At 34.9% G+C, this 26,535-nt stretch overlaps 1 protein-coding gene across 2 annotated transcripts in view; it reads left to right on the plus strand.

The window, feature by feature from the left end:
- The window catches only part of LOC108906287 (forkhead box protein P1), a 161,630-nt gene that overhangs the window by 67,792 nt on the left and 67,303 nt on the right, over window positions 1-26,535 (plus strand). For both annotated transcript variants that reach the window (XM_018709511.2, XM_018709510.2), the window contains exon 3: window positions 4,516-4,635. In XM_018709511.2, the coding sequence (XP_018565027.1) occupies window positions 4,528-4,635 (108 nt within the window). In that variant the 5' untranslated portion in view covers window positions 4,516-4,527. The remainder of the gene's footprint in view (window positions 1-4,515; window positions 4,636-26,535) is intronic.

A 26,535-nucleotide genomic window follows, 5' to 3' on the forward strand; every position in this document is an offset into this window, starting at 1 on the left:
TACACTAAAGTTCTTGATATGCTGAGGGGCGCGATGATTTGGTTCCGTGGTCTTCTCGTTCTGCGGATTTCAGTCCTTCAGACTTTTATTTCTGGGGTTATACAAATAAATTATAGTTCATAACAGAAAAGTAAATGAAGTTGAAGAACTTTCACGTCGAATTCAATCTACATCGCAATTTAAAAATAATCAATTTAATTTAAAATATTCAGCATGTTTCATATAGGTATGTCTTTTTCTAAAAGGGATAAAGGAGGATCTTGGTGGTCATTTCCATAACATAAATATGAGCTATCGTCAGGAAACATAATTAAATTTTGTTGGCAAATCATTGGCATAAGTTAAGAAAAGTAACGGACTAAGTATGGAACCTTGAGGTCCCCAAATTTTGTGATTACTTTTCCTGAAATAGATTGATTTACTGCAACTACCTCTGATCTGTCAGTGAGATAAGATATTAAAAAGCTTTTTACTTTTCCACCATATTTCTCGAGGTTTTCAATTAAAATACCATGATCAATTAAATCAAATGCCTTGAATCCATAAAGGACTGGGTTTGCCTTTTTTGTGCCATGATTTTATATTTTTTAATTTTTTGATATTATTATTGTTAAAATAATTAGAGGCTTGGTCAAAAAAAAATCCTGTTATACCCTTTAAGAAATCATTTATATGTATAAAAAATAGCTACTAAGACGAAAATAATGAAAAACGTGAAAATTTAATATAAAAATTCGTAGTAAAGTTTTTAAATTAATTAGAAAAATGCAGATAACAACTAATTGAGTCGGATGTAAAGTATTAGCATAAAAATATTCCAGTTTCAGGGGCCGGAAACTCTACTGCAATATAATACAGTGGATCATATAAACCAGTAGCGTGTTGAAGATAACTGGAAGGCTATTATCCAGATTATCCCTTAAACGGTATAAATGACCACGAAGGGCTAGTGAGGATGTGTGTCTGCACCTTATCTATTTCCTTTAAATGTTTTATATACACCCGATTTTAAATCCTATTACGAAAATTAAATAAATCAGAAGTGATTTCATAACGAAACAATTATTATTATATCAATTTGCCAATAAAATACGATTTTTAACAGACTTCGGGTCAGTGTAAGTGTAACATCCTGTGTGTACCCAATGAATATAAATCAGTACTTACCGCGTATCATATAATATTAGCGGCAAAGTAAATTGATGAATATTAGATAAAATGTTCCGGTATTTCGGCGCTAAGCAAACAGAGTTATAATTCAAGGATTGCTTCTGAAAAATAAAATTTTAAAGAGATACCTTTCGCATGTGAAAATGTGGGTTGTCGTTCCATATAGACCCCTATCAAAAACCGAGGGGAAGAAAAGTCTAAATTAGGGGATGATAGTATGATTATATCATTTTTTACTGAAAAATAACGCTAGCTCTCTTTTAGAAATATTGCTCACGTGATCTGAATACCAAAACAGGCCGGTTATTATTATTATATATCTATTTATCGATTCCCCTTGAATGAAAATATATGGCTAAATATAAAATGACATTTTACTGTTCATTAGGGCAAAATTAAAAGACAAATAGATTGAGAATCGAAATACGTACAGGACTGTGTATTTCAACTGGCCGTTAGATTTGTATAAAACGGACTAACATTTCATCTTGGAGCAAATATAACAATATCGTTTATTATCTGTAGCAACGGAGTTTTACGGCACTTAGTATTTATATTATTGTTATTATATCAAGTAAAACGGGGAAATAAGAAAGTGCCTTATAAAATATCATACGGTTGAATGAAAAACCACCGATTGTTAGATTCGTAAAAATATATACTATGTCGGGATAAGCTAGCGTACCTAATAATCGTAAAAACTAAGAGTTAGGCTGAGGATTGTAAATGGCTTCGAGGACGTTTATCCTAAATGGACGAGTGTCCTGAGACCGATAAAATCAAGCCTAGGTGTCTCGTCCAGCGGGATTTAACAGTTCGTGCGTGCTGCAAATCGCGCCCTATAAAATTATATCCGAAAAGGACTAAGCTCAATCGAGCGAAAAAATATAATCAGTTTGTATGTCTAAATGTTGAAGCATCCGGAAATGCCAGTACGGTTAATTTTACATAACTTGCGTTGTTATTGATCGCATTGCTATATAATCTATAACCAGTCGTTATTGAAAATAATTTGCGCCCATGAACACGAAGGGATAACATTTTTAATAGCCCATACTACCGCTTTAAATCTTATAAATTTTTAATAGCCTCTTTTGTTGTTTCCTACACAACAAAACATATTACCTAAAATTTTCAATAACCCGTACTACCGCTTTAAATTGTATTTTTAATTTTTAACAGCCCCTTTTGTTGTTTCTTGCACAACTAAGGATACCGCGTAACATTTTTAATAGCCCATACAACCGCTTTAAATTGTATTTCTAAATTTTTAATAGCCTCTTCTGTTGTTTCCCACACAACAAAAAATATCGCCTAAAATTTTTATTAGTCCATGCTACCGCTTTAAATTGTATTTCTAAATTTTTAATAGCCCCTTTTGTTGTCTCCTACGCAATAAATTATATTAATGTGAAAAATGATCTGAAATAAACTCAAGAATGTGAGTATTTTTAGTACAAATCACAATTATTTTTCAAAAAATTCTATCAAGATATCGGCTAAAATTTTTAATAGCCCTTAGTACCGCCTTAAATTGTATTTCTAAATTTTTAGGATAGCCTCTTTTATTGTTTCCTACGCAATAAATTATATTGTGAAAATCTGTGTGAAATAAACTTAACGATGTGAATATTTTCCAGTACAAATTTCAAAATTGTTTTTCAAGAAATTCTATCAAGATATTGCCTAAAATTTTTAATAGCCCATGTTACCGCTTTAAATTTTATTTCTAAATTTTTAATAGCCCCTTTTGTTGTCTCGTACACAACAAATTATATTACATATTGAGAATATTTTTAGTACAAATATCACGATTGTTTTTCAGAAATTGTATCAACATATCGCCTAAAATTTTTAATAGCACATACTACCGCTTGAAATTGTATTTCTAAATATTTAATAGCCTCTTTTGTTGTTTCCTATACAACAAATTATATTATTGTGAAAAACGGTGTGAAATAAACTGAAGAATGTGAATATTTGTTTTTCAAGAAATTCTGTCAAGATATTGCCTAAAATTTTTAATAACCCTACTACTCTTTTAAATTATATTTCTAATACTACCGCTTGAAATCGTAATTCTAAATTTTTAATAGCCTCTTTTGTTTATTCCTACACAACAAAAAATATCGCCTAAAATTTTTGAAAGCCCATGCTACCGTTTTAAATTTCATTTCTAAATTTTTAATAGCCCCTTTTGTTGTCTCCTACACAATAAATTATATTATTGTGACAAATGATTTGAAATAAACTCAAGAATGGGAATATTTTTTAGTACAAATTTCACGATTATTTTTTAAGAAATTCTATCAAGATATCGGCTAAAATTTTTAATAGCCCATAGTACCGCCTTGAATTGTATTTCTAACTTTTTAATAGCCTCTTTTGTTGTTTCCTACGCAATAAATTATATTGTAAAAAACGGTGTGAAATAAACTCAAGAATGTGAATATTTTTCAGTGCAAATTTCAAAATTGTGTTTCAATATATTGCTTACAATTTTTAATAGCCCATACTAACGCTTTAAATTGTATTTCTAAACTTTTAATAGCCTCTTTCGTTGTTTCCTACACATCAAAAAATATCACCTAAAAATAATAGCCCATGCTATCGCTTTAAATTATATTTCTAAATTTTTAATAGCCACTTTGGTTGTTTCCTACACACCAAATTATATTATTGTGAAAAACGGTTCAGATAAACTTAAGACTGAATATTTTTTAGAATAAATTGTTTTTTTTAAGAAATTCTATTAAAATATATTGACTAAAATTTTTGATAGCCCGTTTTATTGTTTCCTAGACAAGAATTGTTGTGAATTTTTTTTTACGTTTTTAAAATTTAGTGCCTAACACGAAATACGTAAAACAATTATCGTCAGTACTCTGTACCATTGTAAACAAAGTTAAATTAAAATAAAAGCTGTAAAAAAAATAGCAAAGTAGGTACTAAATAAGATAAAATCTTGTCAGCAGTGTTTACAATTTTTATTTATTACTTTATATAAATATGTTAGCACAATAGTAGATAATAATCCTCACTATTACAATTTAATACATTTCGGCACCAAACATGTGTAACGTCTTAGTCAAACAATCACACATTTTGTACATCTGATAAGACATTACTACCTCGCGGTTCGATTCACCAAATAAGAACCAAACACATGTGGTCTGTCATGCCTTGTTCACGTTATTTCCGCAGGTACAAGAAGCCGATGCTCCTTACTTGAGTAAGGAGTAGTAACTTGTGTCACTATTTAAAATAAACTAAACTAATATCAGGCGGCTTGCATGGTGAAAATTCGGACCAGTAAGACTAATTTTATCAATCATTTTATTGCAGGATGATGGCACTATGGACCAGGACGTAGACGGAGATGGTGCTATTAACCTGTCGACGTCACAAAGACCTTCAGCAGCCACGACCCCAAACGATAGCGTGCATCACGAGGATGTTGAGCAAGTGAGTTAATTCTATGAACACTTAGTTATAATAAAAATGGTTCGAGCACTGTGCGAAAAATTGTATTTCTGCCGCGAAAACGAAGCTGGCGAATCGTACGGAATAAGATTAACAGTCAAGATGCACCGCTTGATTTCACCCCCTCTCCCCAACGACCTCAACTTTGAAATTTAAGACGCCGCCCTAACCTTCGTCATCCATCAAATTAAAACTCTTTAAAACTATCTTTAAATGAGAGAAAATTTTTATCGATCGATCATACTTCCTCGTGCTGTCTTTATTGCGAAAATACTAATCAAGCATAAATAGCTTCTTCGCTAGTTAGATGACTTGGTTTCAGCTAGTTTTATGAAATACTGGTTTGTTACACTGGCCATTCAACCCCGCATATACACAGGGTGATATAGAACTTACAGTGTAGAAATAAAAATAAAAAGAACGTCACTATTGCTCACTTATACGCTATTGAAAAAATGGTTGTCTGGATCGAAGAGCAAGAACTCATATCTACCGAATATCACTGAAAAAAAAAGTATTTGGATCAAATGAGCCGCAAATGTTATTTTATTGTATTCAAATGTATATACTTTTGTCAAACTATGTGGAATATTTGCTGTAATCTATCATTTTTCTTAGAATTTATATTATTTGTAAATATATATAATTTAATTCAAATATTTTAGACAAATATAGCATACAATCAAACTTATCTTCTCTTGAAAGAAAATTGTAGCAGGTCACAGAATGGCGCATACCTATTCAGTTCAGTTTGTTGACTTTATGTACCATTAAAAAAACATTAAACTACTTTACTGTAATGAATTAACTATACTAGATTTAACTGAGCTACTAAATAATCAGAAAAAATGATCCAAAAAGAGATCGTACAATTTGTATATAGAATAAAAAGAACAAGGCCCAGAACTGACCCCTGAGGAACACCCATGTTGACGGAATTTGATCGTTAAGTAGCGTTCAATATGATTTAACTTTAACATTTTTTTTCGTGTAATGTAAAAAAAAAATTATTAAACAATTTTGACTTTGTACACACTTCTAACTTTGAACGATCCTGTATATTGCCATCCTTCGATCGAGCGGATGGTGGAAGAAAGGACAAATCTGGAATTGGAAGAATATTAAAAATTCGGTCCGTATCGTTAGGTGCAGGTAGGGTGGGCTGGGGGGGGGTGGATGGGGTGCGGAAGAGGACGCAGATCAGAGACAGAGCTGTCCTTTCTAATCAAGACCTGCGGGCTGTCTAGTGCTTCAGCCGCCGCCGCCGCCACCGCCTTATCCTGCCCCTTTTACAGTTCTCGCCCTCGAACTAATGCATTCGGATTTTTCATCTTAATTGAAAGAGTTTGGGCCAGATGTCTCCAATATGAAGTGAGATGGAGTAAAGTTCGTGTTTAGATGCGGCGCAGTGACGTTGGCCGCCCTTATGTTGAAGTGTACAGTGAGAACCAATTATCACTCACATCCCATCGCGCTTAAGGGTCCATTTCCGACTTAATCTTTCAATATTAACTCATGTATTCAAGGCGTTAGCAATTACCGATGTGATCATTGACGGAAAAACATTTTTTATCGGAAAGTATTCACAACTGTTGTTATTCAGCCTTATACTACTGTCGGTGAGATATAAATGGCGGCATCTAGCGGTGACATTAGTAACCGAAATGATAATTCTAGTAAACTGTGGGGTTGCAAAAAGAATTAGAACTAAATAATTTGTTTAAAAACATTATTAAAACACATTTGATAGCTTGAAGATAAGATATACCACTGCGCACTGTGTCACTTCCGACTCCTTTCACCCTCCAATCACAGACGAGAATTTGAATACGCCACGCCAGCCATGCTATTTTATCGTTTTCTTTAAATAAATAATCATTTCCTTAGCTAAGCCAAATGCAGTGTTTGTTCTACCTTTTCTGATCTTTTCGAGTATTAGTTGATATAATTGTAAAAGGTACTGTTCAATTTATAACGCACTTAAAAACATTTGCTTTATTTCTTGACCAGGCCGACGTTTCGATTTATTTTAGATCGTCATCGGAGCTATAAATAATAATAATACAAGGAATAAGAACATTGAACGTACGACATTAAAAAAATTTAAACAAACAAAAAATGTTTTGAAAATATTAAAATAAAAAAAACACATTAAAATAATTACCAATGTAAATTTTTTATATATTTCCTTTAATTATCAGGAGTTCCTCAAGGGCACATACTTGGACCTCTTCTATTTGTTATTTGTATCAATGATATTGCAATACCCATTATAATAGGCTAGCGATGTGAAAATATTGTCATATTAAGACATTTTTATAGAGTTTATTACACAGTTTGTCTAAATATGAATCAATCATTCTATAAAATGGAGTTAGTCAAAATTGATAAATGTGAGTTTTCCATTATAACTTATTTTAGAAATAAGATGAAAAGTCCAATTTCTCACAATCCTTTTATTTTTTAAAAAACCATAGACTATCGGTTTAGAGGTCAAATTTTTCACCTCATTCTTACGTCCTACAAGGCTGCAATATGATACAATTTTTTTAAATTAGTAAAGTCAAATTATGTTTAATTATAATTTTTGTAAAAAATTATGTTTAAATTTAAATTTTGTAAAATCAAATTATGTTTAATTTTTTAACCTATACAATAATTATTAATTCTTGACTTTACTAATTTAAAAAATTATATTATATCATACTGTTGCCTTGTAGGACCTGAGGATGAGGTGAAAAATTTGACCTCGAAACCGGTAGTCTATTGTTTTTTAAAAAAATAAAAGGATTGTGAGAAATTGGACTTTTCTTCTTATCTCTAAAATAAGTTAAAATGGAGTTAGTTTGAAACTCAAATTACTTTTTGTTGTAAAGAAATTTGTAAATCGTAAATTACAAATTTCTTTACACTAAAAAGTTATTTGAGTTTCAAACTAGGTCCATTTTATAGAAAATCTGCGTTAACATGGGGGAAAGTCTGTTATTTGTGCATTAATTCATATTTAGACAAACTGTGTAATAAAATCTATAAAAATGTATTGTTGGTTGGCTACTTGCTATAGAGCCCTCTTAACTCTGTTTTGCTTTGCGAAAGTCTTTAAATCTTTCCTCACTTAATTGTTGCGACAAAAACACGTTATCTCTTAAAAAGCTATAATATTTAATTATGTACTTTGTTTATATTTTTTATGCTTTTTTACATAAATTATTTTAAATGTTTTTATACTATATTTTGCCCTTATTCTTAGTCTTTCCGAAGTCAGTTGAACATGCAAAAAAAAGTCTGGTGATAAAGTTTAATGAGTTTCATAGGCGTCCCTAAAAAAAATTTCTGCTAAAGGTAAAAAATTATAATAATTTGTATATAATGTGTAGAAAATTTCTATTATATGTTCATTTGACCAACAACATATTTAATAATTTTGATTAATAGAAGGTGCTTATAATAAATTAAAATTACCTGAATCACACCAAATCCCGCATTGCTGCACTGCACTGCTGGGCAATTTATCAACCACTTGTCTGCTGTGATTTATTGACAAGCAGCCCAATGCAACTGTGATCGTTTTCCTTTGCCCGCGCTCGCATTGTTCAACTGAGTTGAACGTTTTGAGTTCCACGTTTAGTTCGACCAGACCTGTTATGGGTATGGCTAAATAAATATGGGAACAAGTTTTTCAAATATTTCAATGCGAGTTGCTGCGTCAGCGACCGAACCTGGTACATACTATCAATCTGTTGGTTCTTCAATTGATATCGGAAAGACTATACCCTTTAATTTGGATATTTTTAAGAGCAAATAAATAAATGAACGGTCTTTATTATATTTCGAGTCGATTTTCTTTAGTTTGGGCGAGCGATAAATCGGGTATCGAGGGATATTTGGCGCACTGGGTATAAAGTATCGGGCCTCTACTTTGTACTCCGTCCGCGTCTTCGCCTTACTAGGTATAAATTAAACGGGAGCTTTCTGCTTGATAGATGTGTTCGATAAAGTTTTTCGCAGTTCGAAATTAAGATATTTGCGCTGTATAATTAGAAATGAAGCTAATTTTGCATTCTTTGTTTTCGGCGTTCGGTTCGTTCCTTAATTAAAGACTTTTAACAAATGCCAGGTGCCTTCTGTTCGCTTTGCACCTCCACTTCTTAATGTCAAAATTAAAAAGTGGTTTTAAATATAATTTAATGTGAATTCTGTGAACTTCCTTCATCATTTAACTGTCGGCGGGGTTTTAAATTGAAAACGGAAAGTTTCGGGCGCGTTTTATCGGACGCCGTTCTCCTTCGGGTTAATTTTCTAACGGAGAGCGGGTAATGATTCGCGAATGGCCGTAAAAAACTCGTAGAGAAGCTCCGATACAGCACATGTTGTAAATTGCCACGGAGAATGCAATATGCTATCGATTGGATACGGAAAGTGAGTGCATTAAGGCATGTGTGAAGTGGGCGCCGATAGCCACTGATCTCCCCTGTCTGCCGCTCCCCTCCCGACACCCCGTCTCCTGCCCCCGCATCATTACTAGATACCCCCTACCCTTGCCTCGTCGCGCCACTTGATCGCCGGAATTGTTTTGAAGAATTTGCATCAAAAATCACAGGGAAGGCCAAACCCAGTAATTACGCGATACATTTTAGGAATGAAACGTGTCGTCGATGGATTCCCTTCAAACTTCTACCCCTCCCGGCTTTTATCTTCCATAATCCACTTTGAATTGAAAGTAAGCAAATAATTTTGAACACGTTGCATTTTTGACCCTTTCTGTTTTCTTTCCGTATAGTCTCTTTCAATTTAAGGAAGACGCTTTAACGGAAAACGACAGAGTATACAAATATAAGGGGGCTAGAGGCAAAAGAACAATGGTGTTTGCGATGCGAATAGCCTTATCGGCCGGCGGAGGGTCGCGAAGGCGGACGAGTATGAGGGATGGGAGATCGTGTGTATACACACACGTGCTGATGTCCAGCTTTGAGGTGGCTTCCGCGTAACTTGGCCCGTGGAACCGCCAGTGAGCGCGGTGTGGCGGTGTTGACGTTTTGCGATATAGCCGCATGCAAAGACTAAATTGAATTTGGGACTGGCCGGCCTGTTTGGATTCCAGGATGATTGTTTAGTTTGCCGGAACAAAGAAAACAGCCATGTGTTTATTCTGCTTGAAATAGCAAGCCACTCCCCGGGCCAGCTCTCGGCCGGTGTAAACACCTCGACGAGTATTTCACCGACCGGTCTTCTGTGTGGTCACACAGCGAAGCCGTCGATACATAATAGCCGTCAGCTCGCCACGTCGTCGCCGCCGTCGCCACCGCGCGTTCCTCGATCCGGTTATGCACAACACAAACAAGACAAAAGCCCGTCTCCGACTATCTCGCTTCGTTTAAAGGTCCGCACAGGCTCGCAACTGAACGCAGGATCGTAACACCGTCGCGTATCAAGTCTTGACGCAGCATCCCATAAATTGTCTCATACAAGATAAGTTACGCCCCCACGTTACACGACATGTTTGCATTTCTAGATCGACAAGAGAATCGATTACTTAAAATATTGCAACTTTTCTTGAACGGAAGGAATCTGTCTCACTTTCTTTAAAAATACTTATAGACATACAACAAAACATTGTATTGTAAGATAAGTAGACCAGAGTAGTGTAACACTGACGCGTATCAAGTCTCAATAACATCTCAGCATCCCACCAGACTTTCAAGATACGTTACGCGAACACGATACGGTACATATCTGCATACCTGGCTCGCAAGCGACTCGATTGTTTGGAGATTTAAAAGATGCTGCAACCTTTCTTAAACAAAAGAAACCTATCTCGCTTTCTTTAAAGACTCGACACAATAGAATATCGTAACACCGTCGCGTATCAAGTCTCGACGCGGCATCCCTTAAATTGTCTCATCCAAGATAAGTTACGCCCCCACGTTACACTACATGTTTGCATTTCTAGATCGGCAAGAGAATCGATTATTTAAAATATTGCAACCTTTCTTGAACGAAAGAAATCTGTCTCACTTTCTTTAAAAATACTTATAGACATACAACAAAACAGAGTATTGTAACGCCGCCGCCGTCGAATGTCAAGTTCTCACGCAGCGTCCCATACGTCACGCGCTCGCGTTACGCTACATGTTTGCATTTCTGGATCGGCGAGCGAATCGATTATTTAGAAATTTTGGAAAAATATTGTAATCTTTCATGAACCCAAGAAACCATCTCGTTTTCTTTAAACGTCTATATAGACAGTAGAACGGAGTAGTGTAACACTGACGCGTATCAAGTCTCAATAACATCTCAGCATCCCACAAGACTCTCAAGATACGTTACGCGCACACGATACCGTACATATCTGCATATCTGGATGGCAAGCGGCTCGATTGTTTGGAAATTTAAAAAAGAAGCTGCAACCTTTTCTATCTCGCTTTCTCGACACAATAGAATATCGTAACACTGTCGCGTATCAACTCTTGACGCAGCTCGGCAATTTCGCGGCGTCCCATAAGTTATCGGTATGTTACGCGTACACCTTACACTACATGTTTGTATATGCAATCGAATCTATTATTTAGAAATTTTCATGAACAGAAGAAGCGTATCTCGTTTTCTTTAATGTGTACATAGAAATGCAGTAAAATAGAGTAGCGTAGCACTGTCGCGTATCAAGTCTCACTAGCATCCCAGCATCCTACAAGTTGTCGATCTTCCTCCGTAACTCTTAAGATACGTTACGCGCACACGATACAGTACATATCTGCATATCTGGATGGCAAGCGACTCGATTCTTTGGAAATTTAAAAAGATGCTGCAACCTTTCTTAAACAGAAGAATCTCGCTTTCTTTAAAGACGCGACAGAACAGAGTAGCGTAACACTGTCGCGTATCAACTATCATAAATTGTCGGTATTTCCCCGTCACATTCGCGGACACCTTACACTACATGTTTGCCAATACAAACGAATCTATTATTTAGAAATTTTGGAAAAATATTGCAACATTTCTTGAACAAAAGAGATCTTTCTCGCTTTCTTTAAACCATACAGACACGCAACTGAATACAGCACCGTAACACCGTCGCGTATCAAAGTTGTCGGTCTTTCCCCCATCACATATTGTTACAGAGCATCGATCATTGGTAAGGCCAATATCCACGTATCGTATCACCAACGCGTATCAGTGGATACGATACAGTGATACGATACGGTGATACGATACGTGGATACGCAACAAACGGATACCGGCCTTACGTTACTGCGTTTCGTTGTATCGGTACGCACCTTTATGGTGACTGTCTAAACGCAGGTTAACGACATTCCGATCGGAACGGTTCGGCGCTGTATAGCCGGCTTAAAGGCTCTCCCGAGATAGTGTAGCAGCTAACAGCTCTCACTCTAAGCGAGATGTAATACTGTTCCAGATACCGGGGACTATTAATGCGTACACTGGATTTCCGTTATCTAGATAAATGGATGTACCAGTTAAACTCCCGATTCAGGGAATATTTATACATCCGTTCCGCCAAATAAAATACGCTCCTTGAGGTTGAGGAGCGTTCGTTATTCGGCGCGGCAACTTTCCTGCCGCTCTACTCGGCTGCCCCTCGCCGAGGACAACGAAGCCTGGCATATCGAATGCGCCAGCCGCACTTTCGGTAAACAATACCCTATTTAATTGCTTTTACAGTCTCCTGCACTCTTTTGCCTAAGTACACTCCAGCGTTTCGACAGTAAACACGCGCAATCAGCAATAACTTTATTTCATCAAATATCTACGCTGCCCAATGTACATAAAATTTCCCATTTATTAATTAAATCTTATCCCTTAAATTATCGATGTTCCAATCCAGCATCGTCAAAAATAAAATACAATCAAAACTCAGCCTCAAATTATTATTTTATTTTTTCCAAAATCTTGAACCCGATATTCTATTCAGTCAAATATATTGCGTTATCAAGGCTGCTATGGTTGTCTACAGGGTGCCCGCAAACTACGAACAAAAAATTTTAATTCGAAATTAATTAAATTTATTTTTTTATCCGTATGTAACTCTTGTAATTGTACCTTATTTTAAAGGGAAATCGAATTAATTCTAATAACGCTCCTAATATTCTTAATGAGGGCATATACAGGATCTTTATAAACCTGGAGGTATTTGAAGAGATGCGAAAACTTGATTTAATTTGTAGCAAGGTATTACAATAATTCAAATAAATCTAAAATTCTGAAAATTAAACAGAAATTACATAACCCTCAAAGGCCACAACTTGGGGTGGGCCACCTTAAAGGTCACACTAGTGCGAATTGGGATTTTGCCAACGTTGAACCTTTATGTCTTCATTTGTTAACAAAAACATAACGTATTTATATCAAAACGGGGAAAATTTTCCGAGAAATCGAATGATCTAATTGAAACTTTGAAGTTTTGAAAAAAAATTGTTAATAAAAAATGCGATTAAAAAAATTTTTTTCGAAAAATTACTTTTTGTTTATAAATAGTGGCTTGAAAAAAAGTAAAGAAGAGGATTTTGAAGTTCAAAGTCTGTATTTTTAAGAAAAAAATACCCCATATTGATAAAATGATATCGATTTTTCCTGGTATCTTGAATACATCCATTTTTTGAAGTTGTGATATTTGGCACCTTTTCTGTAAAATGATATTTATTTTGCATTCTTTTGTATAAAAATATTAATTTAAACAACATTATCCATCAATATTGGCAAATACATGTTACAATTGTTAATGAAAAAAAAAATTTTTGAAAAATTATTAACAATAACAATGTTCTAGTCTACTTGACATTTAGAATGAGGTGAAAAAAATCGGAAATTTGCATTTCAATTCACATTATTTCGAGATTATATGATATAAACTCATTTATTGTCCACATTAAAGTCACACAAGTGCGAATACGCACCGATCGGATTTTTCAGACTCTCTAGTATGGCCGACAATAGCAGACTGGGGCCAGCTGTGGTACGGCTCGACAAATTGGGCTATAGAAGGAATTGGTGACAGTTGATACCTGAGAAATGCCAGGTATTAAAAAAACACGGTGGCGCTAATTCGCACTAGTGTGACCTCTGAGGATTAATATACTGTAAACAGTCACGCGGTAACTTTTCTACCACCAATGTACAAGCTGTCTCAAACTCGATAGTATGGCTCTACTGTAAGGGTACAAAAAATTTAAATAAAATTTGGGATGAGGTAAGCTCCATTTTCAATAGACAGTATTTGGGATTTGACATATACGACTAATGACGTCATTTTTTCCAGAAACATACCCAAATTTTTTTCCTGTTAAAAAGATCTTTCTTCTAATAAACTTTTATTAGAGAAATTTTCTGTATAACTTCCCGTTTAAAAGTTATAAGCAATATCGTCCTAAACAGTCTCAAGATCACATTAGCGGGGGAAGGATCAAGTAGTCGATGGGAAATACTGAATGTTCGTTGTTTAAAGTGCATAAATGTGACAAAATACTTGTCATTACTCAATATAAACGTCAAACGTAAATCTTTTGTGCTTTCAAAATGTTTTCTCATTCAGATATGTTGCTAATTTACAGCGAGTCACAAAAAAATTCAACAAGAGCTGTAGAGTTATATCGAGAAAGGTATTCAGTGGCCCGGAAAGTCACCAGATCTAACACCCCTCGTTTTTTTTATGGGGGGGGGGGCGGTGTTAAAAAATAAGGTTTACAAAACACCTTCGCGAGATATTAATCATTTGACAGAAAAAATCACAAACGTTTGTAATGAGTTAAACGGTGAAATGTTAATAAACGCAGCCCACAAAGAAGTTAGGCGAAGATTGGATATGTCTTTTGAAATGAGGGGTCATATAAAGAATAAATTGTAATATGTATGTATGTCACCTTTTGTTTTAACTGTATTAAAGAATTATCGAGTTTAATCCTTTTATTTATTCTTAATTTTATAGAAGACGTCGATAAAGAAAGAGTAAGTGGAATTAAAACGCTTAGAAGATAATTTGTTTTCAATTCTCATACGTCAGCGAGAAAATAAATATATCTCCTAATTTACATTCTCCGCATTCATATAAGTAGAAGGAATATGACACTGCGAGGCATTTCCCATTCAACCCCCCAAAGCAGCTGCAAAGTTTCTGCATGACCGAACCAAGTGTGTCACTTCTTAATGCTTAGAAAATATATGATCGACGCGTATCGAGTGTAGCGGGAAAAGCCATCACTGAATGACAAGAGATTTTCATCGATAAAAAAAAATTGCTAATACCAACATGGATTTACCGAATATTGCCTTCGTATGCCTCGAAAAACGCATCTCAAGCTGTTTTCCTTCACGCTTGACGGCATCCTCCTTTTTATAAAAATCGTTTACAAATTTAATGGTCCACGTATTCTATATGTTTAAATAGCGGTTATATATTAAAGGGATCCCCCGATTTTTCTTCCATTGTATGCATCTTTACTTCATTTTTAATAACGTCGAGACGTTTTCATAATCACACCAACACCTATGTCATGAAATTGAAGTTTTTTCTTATGAAAAAATACAAAAAATTAACAAAGAATAATATTAATTAATTATAATTAAAGTAGTAAGATTCAATTAGCAAACGAAAACATGAAACATTAATACAGGTAGTGATGTTATAATTCGAATGAGAATTAATCGATAATCCGATTATTAAAATAATTGGCGTCATTCGATTACCCCGGAGAGTACTCGAATGGTAATCGGATATTAGTATGTCAATTTTCAGTGGTTAGTCGAGTTCGTTATCAGCGCCCTTTCGGTCAAATTTGGAAGACTAGAAATTCCTAGCGTGTTAATCGACTTACTAGGTTTGTTTTGGTTCTGTCAGCTGACAGTCCTAGAACAGTTCTGCATAGTTACTCAACTGTGTTAGTGTTGTTAGTATGTCTTGGCTTAGATGTTCTTCTGAATGAAATGGTCAAATTTTGAACCGTCCTAGGGTTGATTGAAGGGTATTTAGAATGATAATATCAAAAATAACTCAAAAGAAGTGACGCTAATTGCAAATTTTTAGGTTTTTTTTTCTTTCTTTTTTTTCACTTTTTTTTTACAGCCCATGAAAATCTAGACAACTTATCGGAGAATTAGTTATTTCGTGTTGTATTCAATTAAATTTAAGGTATAGTTGTTACGATATCAATTGGAACCAGTGAATGCACAGGACCGTCTGCACTTCTCTTGAAATTTCTTCCTATGCTTTAGCCATGATCTGCCTCTTAATTTATACTCGAATAGCCATTGGGCGAGTCCGGTATTAGTAGACAAGTCCGCCTGATGTAGAATCAACGGTGGCGCGCTGGTCGTTGAAGCAAACCTGAACTGGTCCACTAGGTCGTAAATAATTTTGTGCATGGTATTCTGTAACTAGTTTGGTGTGGAACGCGGTACACTTGGCTTTGCCAGTGCAGTGCTTGGCGTGATATATTTATCGTTGGTATAATTATTAGTTAATTTATTATTTGTTCATATCGTAACCGGTAAAGGATAATAGTTATCAAAATAAATATTATTATGTAATTATTTAGTAATTTAGCATGGCTTTTGGAGATCCTTTGAAGCAGAGGATAACGAAATAACCCGGAAAAGTCCCCAAATAGTCGAGCCGGTTTTTGTCGAAAGCGTCGAAACAAACTCAGAAACAAAGATCTACACGTATAAAGTCAACGTATTATTTTAAATATACAGTACGCACCTAAAGTATGGAATAAATTCAGTAAAAACGAAACAATTTTTTTATTGGAAAAATCCTCGAACAGGTCGATTTTTAATTTAAAAAATACATATTTTAGCAAAAAAGACGATTTTCAACCGTCATTTGTTTTCGAGTAATGACGTCATCGACATTTTTTTTAAATAGCAACCCCCTATTTTTTTTCTTGATTCTGAAAGATCGTTTCATTGTCGATCCGACAGTATTAAAATGTTGCCATCTTACATAGGAAAGTTTTCGAGTAAATGACGATTGAATGTTAGAAAACGTAAATTTTATTCATTAAAAAAATAACAATTCCTATGTCAAGCAAATACAATTCATTAAGTTTTCTACCTAAATTAAGTGTTCGAATTGCCACCCACCGACTTCTTGACAATACGCAAGTCTGTGTAGAAATTCTTCTTGCACATTATGAATTATTTCTGGGGTAACTCTGTGTATTTCATCTATAATACAATTTTGGAGTTCTTCTAAATTATGTGGTATATTAACGTACACTTTGGGCTTTAAGTAGCCCCATAAGAAATAGTACAGGGTTCATCACGAATATCAGGGTCATTATCGTTAGGAAAATTACTGCAAGCGCTGGAACAAGGTCAATTTTATAAAAACTCTAAATATCTTTCTCCTGTAAGGGTTCCTTCAAAGAATAAAGGCCCTGCTATTCTGTTGTCAACTATTCTAGCCCACACATTTAATTTCTGTGGGTGTTGGGTATGTGTCTCTGCCATCCAATGAGGATTTTCCCGATTCCAATACCTGCAAGTTTGACGGTTCACTGTACCATTGAGACAAAACGTGGCCTCGTCTGAAAAAAGTATTTGCCGGTGTAAATCTGACATAAATCCATCATAATTTCACAAAAGTGTAAGCGGCGGTTGGGATCGTCTTCATTGAGTTCCTGCCCAAGTTGAATTTTGTAGGGATGATATTTTTCCTGCCTCAGGATACGTAGCACTGTGGTCTGACTAATTTCATTGTTTAATGCAACCAATCGTGAAGTATTATGAGGATTATCTACCATACTTATCAAAATGTTCTGTTTGTGATCTTCACTAACGCTTGGACGATCCAGGTTTTGGAATATCTACAACATTGCCAGTTTCTCTAAATTTAGATTCTATCTTACTGACTGTTGATTGGCTGATACGGCGATCTGGAGGTTTTTCATTAAATAAATCGCAAACTTCCTGCTCCGTTCTAGTCTTATCCCCGCATCCGATAAGAATTAAAATTTCAATGCCATAATTCTTTAAATTCAACAATAATTTTTATATCGCTTACAATACTTAGAAAGTCGGTATGACAGTGACACTTTGTAAAGATTTGCACCTACGTGATCCATAAAAAACTTCAGGCATTTCGAAAAACTAAATTTGATAACGTTTTTGTTTTATTTTAATTGATTTGGGTTTTCTAACATTCAATCGTCATTTACTCGAAAACTTTCCTATGTAAGATGGCAACATTTTAATACTGTCGTATCGACAATGAAACGATCTTACAGAATCAAGAAAAAAAATAGGGGGTTGCTATTTAAAAAAAATGTCGATGACGTCATTACTTGAAAACAAATGACGGTTGAAAATTGCCTTTTATGCTAAAATATGTATTTTTTAAATTAAAAATCGACCTGTTCGAGGATTTTTCCCAAAAAAATAATGGTTTCGTTTTTACTGAATTTATTCCATACTTTAGGCGCGTACTGTATATGAATGTTTGAAAAGAGAAAATAGTGAAAACGACAATTTATCGCGTAATTAAAGAATGAGACGTTATTAACCACGGTACAAAGAGGAAACAGAAAAATACAAAATTAGGTAATATTGACGATTTGTGAAGTGTTTTAACATATTATTTCCAAAAAAGTGGGAAAGAGCGCGCGATTGTGTTGATTTTAATCGTTTGTAGCCTTGGAGGATGAGATGGGAAAGAGGAACGCCGACGAGGAATATTTGAACGTTTGCTGGAAAAACAAATGATCGAATATTTTTGCGGGTACGTAGCGATAAACGAATTAAGCTTTTGTTTAGTAGAAGCGAATTAAAATGGCCGCTTTCTCCACCGTGGTTTATTTCTATAACAAAAAGACAATAAGAGCGTTGGCTGACAGCAGTATTTGTTTTACAGATGGATCCCGAAACCCAAACACAAACAAGCGGGGTAGAGTTGCGCGGTTAGGGAAATGTGGACTAATCCGTTTGTGAGAAATAAACGCTACGTTTACTCATTAGCACAAACGTTTCTCTTTCTAGTCTCTTATTCCATCCGAATCCGACGTTTTATCGGAAGAGCTTACATTATTTTCCAATAATATTTTCACAGTACAGACCAATTTGTTATCAAATCACATTACCCAATTTTTGAATATTTTCATTTTTAACTTTCGAAAACATGGCGCGCTTACTCTTGTTTACATTACTTATGGATAAGGAAAATATTTTTGCTGTCCCTCATCCCCTCCCACCATTGCCATGAGGCAAAGGGTCAAGCGTACCAACTACGAAAACTTTATCCTTAAAACAATTTTCTCAAATCCATTCCAAAGTAAAACTGGCAATATCTAGCCTAGCCATAAAATTATCCAATCCTCGCTACAATAAATTTACTTAAATGTATATACACTGTGTTGCAAAAGCAAGGAACTCGTTGATATTATCTTCATCTTCACAACTGTCACGTTAGTTCCAAGGTACACACACAAATGTCGAAGTACATTAGAAATGAATCAAAACAGCATTTTAGTTCAAGAAACTAAAAGTAGCATGTACATTTCAGGACTAAAGTGTCTCTAAGCGAGTCCATTAATTACAAGTCACTTTAGTTCCTACTGCAAAACTACGTTGACAACCATTTGGGTTCAAACTAAATTTAACACTTCGTAAAAGTGGCACACTCCCTAAAATTAAGGAATAAAACAGCACTTTTGTTCAAGAGAGTAAAACTCTACTAAACTGTACTAAAGTGCCTTTTAATCCTTGGGAATTAAAAGATACACTTTAGTTCCTTATTATTTCAGGTCGAGAAATCTAAAATAGTACGTTTATTATGTACCAAGGAATTAAAGTGGATCTTTTAATTAAAAAGCACTTTAGTTTCAAGCTCGGTTCCAAGCTATCAGCTTGGCATTTTAATTAGAAGTCTTTAAAACTAACAGTTAAAAGTAACTCTTTAAAACTATGGAATATAGCACTTTTAATCATCGAAGCAAAAAGGAGCATATAAAAGTGCTTCTTACTTCAATCAGGTTAAAAGATGCACTTTAGTCCCTTGGTAATATTATGTAATATCATTTAAAATTTCAAGCTATACTAACAAAGTCTATAGTAACAAAGGAGTAAAGTGACTTTCTTAATTAAAAGATACTTTAGTTCAGGGGTAGATACCTCCTTAATTAAAAGGTACTATAGCTCTGGGGTAGATACCTCCTAAAAGTGACACTTTGTTGCTTAAAAGTAAATATAAAAAAGGCACTTTTAATTAATGGAATAAGAAAGAGCACATACAATTCCCGACTAAAGTGCGTCTTAACCTTTTTGAATTAAAAGAAGCACTTGAATTAAAAGAAGCACTTTAGTTCCTTGGTAATACCTTTTATGAATATTTCAGGTCATGAAATCTAAAAGAGTATATTATGTACCGAGGGACTAAACTGGATCATCTATTTAAAGGTACTTTAGTCCCGAGGTATACGCACAATTATCAAAGTGGAAGCCATTAAATTAAAAGCGAATTTAACTCCTTGGAGAGTAAAAGTGACACTTTGCTCCTTGAAACTGAAGGACTAATCAGCACTTTTAATCCATGAGGCAAAACATAGCATATACACTTCAGGATTAAAGTGCATCTTAGTCCTTCCGGGCTAAATATGAGTTTTAGTCCATTAGTTCATTTGCTATTTTAGAGTTCCAAATCTAAAGGGGTAGCTATATTATGGAACTACTAAAGGACGGAGGTAGATCCTTAATTAAAAAGCACTTTAGTTCCTAGATTTGAATCAGAAATTTAATCTCTCAAATATTAAGTTATAGTGGAATAAAAAAGAACTTCCTTAAAAGAGCACTGAGCAAAAAATTGCGCATGCACTTCAGGACTAAAGTGCTTTTTTATCCACGAGAATTGAAAGATGCACTTTAGTCCTTTGGTAATATCTTTTAATATTTCAGGCCATGAAATCCAAGAGAGTATATTATATAACAAGGAACTAAGTTGGATCTTTTAATTAAACACATTTTAGTTCCGAGTTAAAAGCGAATTTAATTCCTTGGAGATTATTAATGATTGGTTGAAATTAGGGTATCAACCAGCACTTAATCCATTGGGCAAAAATAACGACATTTCAGGATAAAGTGCTTTTTAATCTTGAGAGATTAAAGAACGTGCCTTTTAATATAAAGGATTTAAAGGTACACTATAAAAAAATTTCACTCAAATTTACTCTTCTGTCCACACCCGATTTAGTGAAAATATTCACTTTCACTCTATTAGCATGAGTACAACTGAGTGAAACTATTGCATAAGAAATGAGTGAGTTTTACTCAAATCCGAGTAACTGCTAACTATCAATTGAGTGACTTTTGGTTCTATTCTGAGTATATAAAACCAATTTAGAGTTGACTTTTTCTCTAATGTGAATCAAATTTAACTATTATTGGCTCATTTTTTACTCAGACTTGGTTTTTAATTAACTAATATTGAGTGCAAAAATAAATCATTCAAATGATTTATTAGGATATAAAATGTTGAAATTAATTCACTTCGCCTCCTCCTGCCTTGGTCTTGGCTAGTGGCTGAGACCCGCCAGCTGAGACCCGCCGGCTAAGGCCTGTTCTCCTGGCGATCACCTTTTCTGGATCACATCTAACGGGCCCCTATTAACTGTGGTAGAGATTACAGAAGCAACATGTAAGTGGTGCCATCTTCACGACGCCATTCAAATTACTCATATATATTTTCAATTCAAATTCAATGCACCATTTCCGAGTTATAAGGCCTTTTTTACTACTGGGGGAGATTTTTTTTATTGTTTTTTCGATTCAACGCACCGTTTCCGAGCACGGTGTACCTATATTTGATTGAAAGTACTCAGTTTTAGTTTAAATGAGTAAAATGATTAAAATGACCAATATTGAGTGAAAATATACTCAATAATTTCACTCGATGGATTCACTCCGAACTTTTATTGCTTTCACTCGCACCGATTTTCTTACAGTGTAGTCTTTTGGTATTTAGTACAATATTAATCTCTTTCGAGTGATAAATAACGAAACGGACAGCATTATATTAAAACGGTTAAGGATGAAATAAACGATAGACGTCATGCATAATATTTTATTTTATTTTCTAACGCCCGGTCCCCATATGGTGGCGTCTTAAGGGGGGGCAGGGAATATCGCCGGCAGTCCGGAACAGAAAAGGGCAATAAGAACTACGTCCGCAGTCCACCCGTTCCGATAAGGTAACATATGCAGGGCAGCAGTAACTCATATTGCAGTAATATTCACGATCTACTGGCTCAACAAATAATCGACACCGGTGTCAACTGAGAAATAAAAGCAATTTCGCAGATACAATCTTTTCATTTTTCTTCGCAGCTTTCCACGGAAGCTGTTCAATCAGATATGCACACGACATAGGAAAATCTTAGCGGGAATCTCGGCTACCATCGTCGACACGTTCCTTAACGGTCGGCGATCTGAAGGCGTACTTCCAACGTCTAGCAACTTTGTACCTGCATTTTTTTTGCTGCAGGGAAACCTCCTTGCTTGAAAAAAAAAATAAAGAAATCTTCCCACGTACGTAGCAATTCTTTAAGACATATTTCTATTCGGCGTCTGTGCAATCTTGCAATCTGCACTGTAAGAAAATCGGTGTGAGTACAATAAATGTTCGGAGTGAATCTATTGAGTCAAATTACTGAGTACATTTTCACTCAATATTGGGCATTTTGATCATTTTACTCATTTGTGATTATATTCAAATTAAAACTGAGTACCTTCACTCAAATATAGGTACTCCTTAAATAAATTCTTCACGTAAACTCGTATTTGGTGCACTTGTGCCTAAATCAGAGTAAATCTCCTCATTACTGAATGATCCCACGCTTTTTCATATCCACAAGAAGTGTGTGACGTCATACAGTACAAAATATCTTATAACTCGGAAACGGTGAGTTAAATCGAAAAAATAATTAAAAAAATCTCCTGGATTTGATTGTCCGTTTTGCGTTGAATGCAAAAGGTCCGAAGTCCGTATGTCGAAACACAAAAAGGTTTGTCAAAAATTGCAACAGCACTAGCGAACGCCTGTAAGCGATTATTGATTGGTGATTTGTTGTTTTTTTTTTTAAATATAACTCGGAAATGGTGCGTTGAATTGAAAAAAAGTCTGAATCGAAGCGGGGTAATTGTTAATTTTAATTGTTTTTTAGAACCATTGAAAAAATTAATTGTAATTTAGTTGCAAGACACAATTAATATAGATTAATCCAAATAAATTAATTACAACGTGCAATTAATAGTTCAATTGCAATTAATTTTAACTACAATTCAATCAAGCGCAATTACCTTTTCAATCAATTAATTAATTGATTGAAAATTTAATTGATTAATGCCCAACACTGGTTACCACCATAGAACGTCTAAACAGTGGACCTAATAATTAATTATTGTACTATATATAGGTATCCTTATATTTTCGATATTTTCAAATTTTTATTTATATGGTCCGTTTAAATGTACATAAATTTCGAGTAATTTGAAAGGCGTCGTGAAGATGGCACCACTTTCTTGCTCCTATAATCTCGTCCACAATTAATAGGGAACCGTTAGATGTTGTAGACAAGCGTGATCGCCAGGAGATAAGGCCTTAGCCGACGAGGCTCAGCTGGCGGGTCCCAGCACTCCCAGCCAGGACAGGAAGAGGCCCCGCGAAGTGAAATTAATTTCAACATTATGAGTGATTTATTATTTTTGCACTCAATATTTAGTTAATTAAAAGCCAAATCTGAGTGAAAAATGACTCAATAATAGTTAAATTTAAATCATATTAGAGAAAAAGTCAACTCTAAATTGATTTCACATACTCAAAATAGAGTCAAAAGTCACTCGATTGATAGTCAGCAGTAACTCGGATTTGCGTAAAACTCACTCATTTCTGATGCAATAGTTTCACTCAGTTGTACTCATTTCACTCAATCGAGTGTGGACAGAAATTGATAAATTATTGAGTGAAATTGAGTGAAATTTGAGTGAAATTTTTTACAGTGAACATTGTTATTAGTATACAATTTAAGGAAGTTGGTTAAATATCAATAATCTACTCGAAAACAATATTTTGACATTTCACCGTCCTCTAATAGATACATCATTTCCAGTATATTTAAGAAATAAATGTGTGTTTCAGGAATCAGAACATAGGTTAAATTTACTTAATCGAATGTCGCTTACTATGTTATCACAAGACAATCATGTTCTAGTGGCCATTTAGTTCTAATTTTGTGAAATTATACAAATGGATCAATCTCAATTTGTACGTTATTTATTATAATTTAAATATCACCTTAAGCAGCACCTTTCACGCTGACAGCGGCTCCCAAAATATACACATAAAGGGACAGTGGAAATATTTTTAATTTAAAAAAATATCCTCTGAACTCATTTACAACGCGAAGATAAAGATTCGCCCTTTATATATTTTTAAGTGAAGGCTAGGTTAAGATTAATTCGGTTAAATAGGTGTTAAGTATTAAGTTGTGGTCTAACTACGGGACGTAGGCCTCTCAAGGTTAAAAATTTCGTCAAGTTTTCTTGTGGCCATTACAGTACCGGCGATTAGCGAGGTTAACCGTATCGATTTTAAAGAGCCCGTCGATGGCATTTAAATTATTTTCCATTAAAGTGCGCTGACGTTTCTTTGCAACATCGGCATTTGGTTGGTGTTTTTGCCGTCCTTAACAATTTAGTCGGAGTCGAATAAGTGGCACCCGCTGAGCCATTAGCCGAGAACGCTGTCCATTTGGCCCGGTCCACGCCACGTCAGCAGTCTGTCGTATCTCCCTCCGCGGACACGGGCCACCGCCACGACTGTGGTCGCCGAACCGCCCCTCATTATCATATCCACTTCGGGACAGTTACAATTGCCGCCGCTCCCGCTCTTGCGAGCCTCCCGCCCGGTCCGGTCGACCGCCCAACGCACTTGACTGACTTGCGATCGCGCTTACGATACCCCCTACAGCGGCGGCACGGTCCCGCCCGTCAAGGGGCCCCTGCCCCACCTTCGATAGCGAAGAAAGTGGGCTTGCCCCGCATGTTTTGTTTTCTCGTTGTCCGGAAAATATTTTAAAATATCCGCCAAGCTTAAAAATTGTTCAGCACCAGCCCTGCAGTGTTGGTTGCCTAAGCTCGGCGGTCACGTGACTTGTAAACATTTATGAAGGCTTCGTTGAAGACATCTAAAAGTTCTAGTACAACATATCTACTTCATTTTATCCATCTACTGCGTTCTATTTTACCAAACTTAAAGATTAAAGTCCTTAAAATGTATTTCTAACATGGTTTTGATAGTGCTCTGATTTTTGTATATACAGGGTACTTACGAACTTGAAGATTTTTAATGGGAGATAAGTCCTGAAAAAAAGAAGCGGATTGTCGATAATTTACTTTAGTAAAAGTAGCCTAGAAATGGCAGAAAACGCAAAGTGACACTGTTTGTTGCCACTAAAGCAAAGTCCACTAAAGCAGATTATTCTGTCACTCACACAAAGTTGCACTCGATAAAGTATACGTTTATTTAACATTCATACATTTGCGAAAGAAGCAGCTTGGCGCAAAATCTACTATCGCTTTTGCGTCTAAAAGTAGTCTAGCCTAATTAAAATTGTAGTAATCGAGTGTTACGTTATTAGTGCTTCGCGTATAATTACGATTTGTTGGATATAGTACTGAAGCACGGTGAATGTAGACAAAATACTGGGGCCGCAGAATGAATTGTTCCCATGCATCAAGATTTGTAGAAGGAACAGCATAGGGCCCAAAACGGATCCTTGAGGCATGCCCGAGTAGACGTGATGGAGAGAAGAATAATTAGAACCAACCAACCAACACTGTGTTACATAAATAGCTACCGAAGTCTAAGTATGTAGATGTCATCAACTGGACGATATAAGATATAATAGCGCTGCTATAACCGAGGCACAATATTTCAGTACAGATTCTGGATGGCGTCAGGCCCATCTGGAGACATATCGATGCGAAGTCTTTTGAGGTGGTTCAGCCTGCTTCAATCGTTTTCTCAGAAACATACTCGTTTTTACTGTACGACTTTCTCCTGTTTAGTGTTTTTTTTTATATTTTCAGTAGTTTTTGAGGTCTTGAAAACTTACCGTTAATATATCTGGTTTTTTGTTAAACTATTTGTGTTGTTGTTGACAAAAAAATACCAAATAGTGTTTTAAATTTAAAATAGTATTTGTATTTTGTAATTAAAATACTTTTGTTATAACCCCAAAAATATTCGCAAAATATTTTAAATACTGTTAATGAATATTTTCAATATACAAGGTGTCACGCTTAAAAGTGATACAAGAAGTTACAGGAATTTCTTTATTTTTTGGCCGATTTAAAAAAAATTTTTAGAATGTAGGGAGTAAAACAATAAAGAAAGCATTCGAAAGAGGGAGCCTTGTACTTTTAAATTATATGTATTTTAAAAAAAAAAAAAATAGATGGCATTACTACGTAACCTCAAATATCACGAAAAACAGTGTTTTTTGCACTTTTAGGTTAGGATATCAAAAACCTGACGTGATAGAGCAATTCTGCTGCCAGATTCGAATTCAGCGCACCTAAATCCTTCGGAAATATATATTCAAGTTTCTGCTTCCAAAAAAAAAGTTAAATTTTGTTTGTGTTATTGGTCTTTCAACAGTCCGACAATTATTTATCTTTAAACTTCCTTTAATTATCAACTTTATTTTTTTATTATATCAAAGGTAAGTGCATAAACTTATATACTGTTTATCAAAGATCAAAAACAAATTTATTTATATATTCTAAAATTGATTAAACAACAATTACTTTCAAAATAATATGTCGAAAATTGGTAATATAATGAGTTAATTTCTCATTTGCTTATATTTTAAACAATAA

This window comes from Anoplophora glabripennis, unplaced genomic scaffold (assembly GCF_000390285.2).
Source record: "Anoplophora glabripennis isolate ALB-LARVAE unplaced genomic scaffold, Agla_2.0 scaffold32, whole genome shotgun sequence".
NCBI classification, from domain to species: Eukaryota; Metazoa; Arthropoda; class Insecta; order Coleoptera; family Cerambycidae; genus Anoplophora; species Anoplophora glabripennis.